This window comes from Acanthisitta chloris, unplaced genomic scaffold (genome assembly GCF_000695815.1).
Source record: "Acanthisitta chloris isolate BGI_N310 unplaced genomic scaffold, ASM69581v1 scaffold2190, whole genome shotgun sequence".
Taxonomy (NCBI): Eukaryota; Metazoa; Chordata; class Aves; order Passeriformes; family Acanthisittidae; genus Acanthisitta; species Acanthisitta chloris.
The window spans coordinates 98130-107410 of NW_008649837.1; the positions used below are offsets into that span (position 1 = coordinate 98130).

At 40.8% G+C, this 9281-nt stretch overlaps 1 protein-coding gene across 1 annotated transcript in view; it reads left to right on the forward strand.

The window, feature by feature from the left end:
- Window positions 1-7957, forward strand: part of USP6NL (USP6 N-terminal like) — a 56253-nt gene extending 48296 nt beyond the window's left edge. The window contains 1 exon segment of the mRNA XM_009074056.1: window positions 6519-7957. Within this exon segment, the coding sequence (XP_009072304.1) occupies window positions 6519-7957 (1439 nt within the window).
- Window positions 7958-9281: the final 1324 nt, after the last annotated feature.

Below are 9281 nucleotides of genomic sequence, written 5' to 3' on the forward strand. Positions count from 1 at the left end.
AGAGCAGAGAAGGAAGGGACTTGTTTAACACTTTCTAACTGATAAAACCCTTAAAATGCTCAGCCAAAAACCAGGGACGTTAAGGGGATCTTGCTAATTTTGAATGTCCGAGAGATGTTTTGCCAATAGTAGGGCTATTTTTCAGACCATTGATTGTCCTTCCTCTTCATGGTAATTTCTAATCTAAGTGCTGAGAGAACAGAGTAGCCTGTACTTAGCAGCTACCACCTTCAGAGGGTGGTTTGCAACCTAAGTGCTGTTCTTTCAAGCCAAAGTAGTCACCCCTCTTTTCCAGTGACTCTCTTCCTTGACTGTTATTTAAAACAGCAGCAAAATTCTTTAAGTGCTCACCAGATAGAATTCCCAGCTTTGCTAGAATTTGTTCCTGTAGGACTACATGAATAATGCAATGCTTAATAAACAATGTTTATATATGGATAGATTTTTATAGTGTCTGACTTTAATAAACAGAAGTGCTTACCAGTGTAAGTTTCATATTAAAAAGATGTGGCTGAAAATAGTTTATTAAACTAGAGCTTTGTAAACAAGACAGCCAGGCCCTCCTGCAAGGCTGAAGCCTCTTGGGTCTGTTCCCAAGACAATTTCTCACCTGCACTTTAATATAAGGTGTCCTGGATAGGGAGTGCAGAGGAGTCCTGGTGTGGGTTTTTTTCTTACAACCAAAACTTTGATGAATCTAACAGCATCTGAGAAGGCGTTGAATCTGAGATAAAGGTCTTGTACCTTAATTTGAAAGCAGTTGGTAAATTTGAAATCTGCCTTTGTCCTTGTGATCATCTTAACTGTATTTGTGCATAATCACACCAGCCTTAAACTCTGACTCAGTTCTAGTGTTCCCAGCCTTTTCTGTATTCAGGGAAAGCTAATCTTGCATTTGCCATATGTATTAAAATGTTTATCTGATATTTATCTTTGAAGTTAAATTTTATTCAATTTATTATCAGCATCTTTGATTCAATGACCTGTTTTACATCCCCATTGGTGACAGTGCAGGAGTGTGTACTGGGTTAATAATCTATGAAATATTGTCTGTTCTTTCCTGTTAATGAGCCTTTTGACAGCCAAAACAATAGAAATATGTAAGTCAGCTTGGCTTTCCTGTTTCTGATGGTGTCTTTCTTTTGGTTGTGTTTTGTTCCAGAGGAATTTTGGATTTTTCACTTGTGCTTGAAGAATATACAAGTAGCTATTTCAGTCAATGCACTTCATGTTTTAATCAACTAAACTATTTTTTCTGACTTGTTTCTTGTGTGATGCAACTACTTTACAATGCGAATGAAATTAATATTTGGAATTATACTAATGGAATTAGTATATATTTTCAGCAGGTTTAGACTTTGGCTTTGCAGCAGTTAAAAATATTTACTGTTGAAACCTTGCATGGTCTTTAAATATATGATCTAGATGATTATGTTGGTCATGGTTCACATACCTATTTTAAACTGACTTTTCAAGGAAGTATATTTTCTGGAAGAAATGTGGAACTAGGGATGTAAAGCAAAGTGGTTAATTTTAGTTGTTTGGGGTTTTTTTGTTTGATGGGTTTTTTTCCCAAGGACAGCAGCAGAAAGGCAAACAGCATATTTTGTTCTCCAAGCTGTCCAGCAGAATTTAATTTCAGTGACTTCTTTGCCAGTGATGGCATATAAAGGAGGAGGAGCAGGGGTTGACTTCCAGGCAGCAGCCTGAGCTTCTAGTGCAGGCACTTAAATTTCTTTAGAATTCTCTTGGACTTGTAAACCAAAGAGGATGGGATGTCACTGATGGAAAATAAACACCAAATTTCAAGATGTCATTTTAAGAGTTGTTTTTGTGACCATTACCATCCTTGAAAATTGTGTTAGAACAGTCAAAGTGCATGTATTCTGGTGCTGAAATTAAGGACTAGACTGTTATTCACCGGAGAGAGCACTTAAAGCACTTTACTCCAATTATATGTCTGCTACTCGATGCATGAGGCTGTTAGTGCCTCCTGAAGCAATTATCTGTAAAAGTCTTGTAGTGGAGATCGACTTCCACTGGGTGGTGGCCAAGGCTTGTTTGAGCAGGAGGGATTCAGGAGACAAACTTTCATATGACTTGAATTTCTTATCTTTTGGGGAACAGTCAGATCTGCTCATATTTGCTTTGCTCCTTTTCATGTCAGGGATATGTTTGCCAACAACAAACAAGCACCTGATTCTTCTTGGTTTGCTTTAATTGTCTCCCTCTACTTTCATTGCTCTCCTTCCTCACCTGTTTTTCACTCTGTTCTTTGCTTGTTTTATTCTATACTGCATACAAGCCAACCAAATCACTATCTTTCTTGTAAAAGAAAAATAGAAAATCCTATAGTTCCCACTCTGTAAATTCTGACACAAGCTATTAGAATATTTGTCTTTGGGAAAAGCCAATAACTAAATGCCTAGGAATCCATTCTGTTGAAGGAAGGAAGGAGAGGAGGGTGAGAGTTAAGAGATGTGCATCTCATATGAATACTGGCAACCTGGGAAAAATCTGATTGCCCAGATTGCTGCAGAGTACACAGGCACATTCCATTGATTGTAGAGGTCACTGCCAAAACAGTCACAGCTAAACTAGAGCTTTGTCTTAACTTTTACTTTTAAAATGCTTTTAAACCTTGTATGTAAACATCAGAGTTGATAGAGAAAAACACTTGTCCCAAAAGTACTTCTTGTAGAATTCAGCAGTTTCTCTGTTTCTTAGACAGGTATGTCCAGACAGTGAATTAACGCAGACTTTGGGTCAACAGCAGAAACAGATATTGAATTGAATGTTCTTGAAAACACCCAAATGAAATTCTTCAGGCTTCAATCTGAAGAGTTTGAACAGGGAGTTTAGTTGAAGTAGTAAAGAAGATGGTTGAGAGCTGTGTGTGAGGCTTTAGGCAGATTTGGAGTGGAAAATTGGTAGATAAAAGAAATGTGGCTTGAAGGAATTGGTGCTCTTGCATGCTTGTCTGGCGAGCTGTTCGCGTACCTCTTGAGGTAGAGATGTTTGTTGTGACTTGGTTTCTTTTGTTTGCTTTTGCATTGTGTTTCTTTTCCTCAGCTTTTTGCTTTTCTTACCTTTTTTTTTTCCTCTTCTTGCCAGCATGCAGCATCATGGGTTCCTTGCTGTTCTTGCTGATAGTGGACTGCTTAAAGCATTCACAGACACAGTTTGCATATTGCTTGTGCATTTGAGGAATGTCTCATTGTAGTCATGTGCATGGTGGTAATTTGGTTATCCTCGACTTGTTTAATTTTGTGCACTTTTTTTGAACTTCAGGGGTTTTTATTTAAGTACTTAGTAGTTTCACTGGAAATGACAGCTCTGTGTGTGTGTGTGTATGGATATTTGTGTATGATCTGTATTCTTCAGTTAGAATTAAATATCTGTTCTGCAGTTTTGAATTGGTTTTTCTGTGGAAGGTGACTGGTTTGCAGGATTTTTATTTGCTGCAGCATCATAGATCCTCACACATCTCCTTTCCTTCCAGGGCTTTTTATGGCAGGAGGTGATCTGTGCTTGAGCACTTTTGAACCAGAGCAAGGTCTGTGCTTCATAGCTTTGATTGCTGCATCGAGTACCTCTAGCAATGTGGCCTTTCTGAAAGTTCCACATGCAGATGTGGGTGACTAAGCAAGCTGTGTCAGTTGTTTCTGGCTGAGGTCAGGTTAAACCAAGTTCTGTGGAAGCCCCGTGGCTAAGATTTAAAGCTGCATTCCTTTCCCCACTGACCCTCCTTCCACACATCCTCATTGTTCCATATATTTTTGTTTTCCCTGCAAGCACTAAGCTCCAGCTCTGGTATTACCAGCCTATAAACATGGTATCATGCTGTTACAATGCAGAGGTTTTCTTCAAATGAGGCACTGTCTTGCAGCGCTTTGCTTGTTACTCAGTAAATGAATTAATGTTGAGTTTGAACAATTTCACAGCAGACATGGTAAGACTTCTCTGATACTCATTTTGCAGCTGTAATTCATGTTGCAGCATACATCAGCTAGACTGTGCAGCCCACGTATGCCTGGCTGTGGTGTGTTCTTTCACCCTGAAATGAGAAGGAAAGGTGGCAGAAAGTAATCTTGAAAGCAGCCGAGATAGAATTCAATAAAGATGTCTGCAGTATTCTCACTTGGGTTTATTAGAGCTTAATGGTAATTAAGAAACCTTAAGTGTGTGAAATTAAAAAACAAAGCCTCACACAAACCCCACCTTTATTGTACAACCAAGTATATTAAAGGATTTCATATTGCTCTGTGTGCATTTCTTGGAGGAAAAGCTGGAAGAAAGAAAATTGGTTTATGGTTTTAATGTCTGTGGGCAGATGAGGAAAGTATTGCAGCTACTAGAGGAACTGGTGTTCAGGTTTTATGTACATACATAACAAGAATTTTGTTGATGATTTGGATGAGGGGATTGAGTGCACCATCAGCAAGTTTTCAGATGACACAAAGTTGGGGGGGAGTGTGGATCTGCTGGAAGGCAGGGAGGGCTCTGCAGAGGGACCTGGATAGGCTGGAGAGATGGGCTGATTCCAACAGGATGAGGTTTAACAAGGCCAAATGCTGGTCCTGCACTTTGGCCATACCAATCCCACCCAGTGCTCCAGGCTGGGGACAGAGTGGCTGGAGAGCAGTCAGGCAGAAAGGGACCTGGGAGTTTGGATAGATAGAAATGGGAGGTTTCCATATGACCTTTGGCCTCTTAGAAGAACAAAAACCAAGAAAAGGCTGGTTTAATTGTTTGGCAAAACCAGACTGTTTGTGTTAAGTGCTTTTATTTAGTTACCTTGTCGTGACACCTGGAGTCATTGCATTCTTCTCTGCTGTCCTCCTGCTATGTCCTGGCTGGCACAAACTTGAGTTTTCATTTGGTTTATATAGCAACTGATCCATGATGGTAGTTTGTTGCGCTGTTACAATAAATAATAGTGACCTTGGCTGCTGGCTTTCCTCCCCGTGTCTCTATCATGAACCAGTCATCAGTGATTGAACTCGTACTTGTGCCTGTATAAATGAACATAGCTCACTTGTAACCACAACACTCGTGTCAGGGAGAGACATTTGTGTGCCTTCACTCCTGGGAACCCACAGAGACAAACAAAAAGGGTTTTATTTGCAAATAGCTAGAAAGTGAGGTGCTAACTCCGTCGTCTTTGATGGCAAAAGATTGTACAGCTCTTGTTGTAGAAAGAAGCAAGGGATTAAAAAAAATTATTTTACCAACAACCCTGTCATAGAATTTAAGCAAGGGTTGCCATTTCCTTTTTTCTCCTTACAAAAGAGCTTCTGCTTAATGAGTAGATACACAGTGAGTAGGATTTGTTTGGTTCTTTCTGCTGGCTTTAAAAGTTTTCTGTTGGTTTTTTTTTTTTTAAAACACTGAACATCGAATGAATTAAATCTAGATTAATGCGTTTAATGAGAAGTGCGTGACCTTTTCTGCATATAATGGGAAAGTAATGGATTACACAATTAAATAAGTTATATGCAAGTGGATATGATAAAAGACTTTGGCTGAGATTATAAAGGGCGTTGACGGCTAAGGAGGAGGATTGCAGTGGAAAATATGATGTGAATTGTTCTGTGAGCAGCATCAAGCCATGAAACACTTCTTTATTCTTCCTGTACTGTCAGTGTGGGTTGTTCTGGGTCCCCACATAGCTGACATGCACCAGCGGCTGGTGCAATGTCTTGAGTTCCAGTCTGGGAGAACTTTCCATTCATGTCCTGGTTCTGTAAATTATGTCCTTGTATTCAGCAAAACTTGTCCATTGATTGCTCAGCTGAAACCACAACGTAGCCAGTATTAGTATCAGCTTCTTCAGTTGTTCTGTATTGATAAAAAGCTGACCTGAAAAAAAATATGGTTCTGTGTAGAGCTTTTTACTGGAACTTTTTAATACTGAAGATGAAATTTCTCTATAGGGTTTTTTATGAGGAACAAGGACTGAACTGTGGAGATGTTAATGGGAAGCTTCACCCCAAAACCTAACTGAGAGAAAGTTCAAATATGTCTGCTGGGACCTTCTGCATGTGAGGGAGGAGCTGATAGTGTAGCTTGCCAGAGGTGAACTTAAGAAAGTGAATGAATGGAAGACAACAGACTGGGAGAGGGATATTGGGAAGGATTGCTGAAATGGAGAAAGTAGTTTGCTTAACGTTTCAGGGATACTGTGAGGAGGGTTACATACAGAGTAGATGCTGTAACCAACATGTTACCTAGGAAAATGTTGTTTTTATTTGTAGCAGTGTCATGAAAGAGCAATAGCTTGACAGAGTTACATCAGTTGTAGAAAGGAAGATTAGAATAACTGATTGGGATGAGATCTCAAACAAAATCTATGTTTGATGTCAGTATACAGAAGAACTTTGAGGTGTTCAGCAGAATGGTGACCCAGAGGGAGGCTCAGATAATAGAGTTTGTAGCCATTTTTGCTAGCAGGACCAACAGATCAAAGAAAAATTCTGCACAAAGGTGAATTTATATTATTCCTCTTCCTGTTTTAGGTAAAGAAGATGAATTTCCAAAGAAGCCATTGGGGCAGATTTCGTCAGGACCTCAGCCTTCTGTGCTTAACTCCACTCCAATGCTTAATGGACAGAACAGCACTGGTATACAAGCAACAAGGACAGAGAGGAGAACATCTGCAGAAGAGGAACCAGAAGGTTCACCAAATGACCGAAAAAGAATTAATTCGGTGGAAAAGAAACCTTCCCTAAAACAGCAGAAGACTCGACCAATAGAGACACAAAACAGTTTGCCTAGGAACGAGGTAGATACCAGAAGAAAGCCTCAGCCAGCAGAGCAGGACAACTCGAGACAGTACAATAATGCAGCTGCTAATCAAAATTCTAATGCTACTTCAAATACAAGAAGGGAATTTGTACCTAAGTGGAATAAACCGTCTGATGTCAAAATAATAGAAAAGACAATGAAGTTTACTGCAGAGGTGAAAGGGAGGCCAGTAAACCATTCAGTTTCGGGCCCACCACCAAGTCCTGGAGAAACCCAGCCTTTGAATGTAAAGCAGAAGATGAAGGTTTTGGATGCTGATGAAGGTAAGCGAGGGTCTAATGCATCTCAGTATGACAATGTTTCAGATGGTGATACTGAGAATGAGAATCTTGTCGAAGAGGTGCTTGAGAGAGCTCATCCACAGAGCCCTAGGCATGTGGCATATCCTAACAGTCCAAGAAAGCAAACTGAAAAAATGCCTGCTCCATTGAAAATACCCAATAATTACACCTTCACCTCACAACCCAGATCTCCAAAATATGCATCGCAGCCTGATGGCCCATCTCATGGACTGAATGTCAAACAGCCACTACCAGGTTACAATAATCCACCTACTTACTATGGGAATTCTCCCAAGCATGTTGCCAGTGTAGGCAATCCAAGTTCTGTACCTCTGCATCACCACGGGAGTCGCAGCAGCCCCTCTGGTAGGCTGTATGGCCCTTTTATGTCAGTGGATTATTCCCCAGATAAACTGCAAATGAATTCCTATCCTGCCAGTCGCCAAAATCCTCTTTCACCACCCCCTGGGCAGATAGAAGTAGCCCCTGTTGATGCTTACACCAGCAACTCGAGGTCCTCCCCATCTGTCAAGTTCATAATCCCTCCAGCGGGTTATTTACCGGAGGATAGGAGGTGGCCAGATCCTACCTACATCTACAGACACGAGCCCTACAGGCAGCCCTGGAGCCAAGACCTTCACCAAGGCCACTTGGAAAACTTCCAGAAATATCAGCATTTTCAGCCAACACCTTTTCAAGAGCACAGTCTTCCTGCTGTTCCCATGGATTGTCCCATAAGATACAGGACTTCACCAACCTTTGAAGAGAATGGTTCACCACAGTACCAATACTCAAGCCCATCAGCTCCAGCCCAGCAGTATCGGAACAGAACCGATGGGTTGTCTATGCATAAATCTGTGCTCCTCTGAGATCTGGCTGTGCTGAGTGAAATGGCAAGAGCCAAACTCAGCTGAACAGTACTGTGTTAGTAGTAGTCCACCTCAGTTTTCTCCGAAGTGCGGATGGGTCTTGTGAGATTAAAACAGTGACACTGTTTCAGAGATGTCTCAGACTTTGACTGAAGGATGGTGGAGTTCTTGGACTTGCATTGAAGCTATTGGAAGTGATCTGATGCACACAGATGAAGCAATAAGCTCTTACACACCATGTGGTTCATGCTGTCATTGCTCCTTACGTTTAAATAACTCGTGTTACAATCCTCTGCCTAAAACCTGTAACACACTTAGAAGTTTTATTTTGACTGACATTGTTAATGCACTGTACAGATCTGTGTGTGTGTGCACGTGTGAGTGTGCACTGATAATACACAGACACATATGGAAAGAGCTAAAGAATTTAAATGTAAATGCATTTACCTTTGGGCAAAGCTTGTGAAGTACTTTTTATTTCATATTAATTTTTCTTTGTAATTTATTTGAGAAGCCATTCATTTTGAATGGGATTTTCTGTCATTTTTTATACAACTGCCTCAGCATCCCAGTATCTGTTCTGGGCAGGAGAGATGCTTTAGGTTTATTAATTTAATCTTACATGAGAGTTAATTTCTTCTCCTTTGACTACTGTTTGTCGTTTTCCTCAGCAAAAAAGAAAAGCAGAAAGCCAAAAACGTCTCTCTAATCTGGCTAAGAAATGGTGCTTAAAATTCCGGGCAGTGTTTAGGGGTTTTTTTTTTAGGTGCATCAAAAGTGGAGAATTTTTACCTTCTCACCCACATCTACCTTCAGAATGTCATCCTATATGCAAAACATTGGAGCACAGTGAGAGAAATGCCAGATACAGAAATGGTGCTGCACCCTTCACTTTTTGCCATGCTGTGCTGTCAGACTAAAACTGGTTGCAGGGCCAAATGTCACAGGTATCAGAGAATGACCATGTCCTTGATACTCTTGTGAAGTGCACGTGGGAGTCCTGAGCTTTGCTCAAGGCTCGATATTCCCTGAGCTGTGTGAGTGTGCAGTGTCCCTTCTCATGAGCTTTGTCGAGTCAATTCCGTTTTGTTTTGCCCTTTTTCCCCCAAAGAGCTGGCAGGTTTGTGTCTCTGATGGGGCACGTGCTGCTGTGCTGTCAGGCTGCTCTAAAACACTAAAACAGTCCTGACTCTTGACAGGAAGCTTAAACTCCTGGTAATATAAGTAGTTTTAATTAGTGTTTGCAGCCTTTCCTACTTGGTGTTTTCCTTTTCTTGACTGTGAATTGGGGGTGGGAGAATAAAGCAGGTGAAGTGGCAGGGGT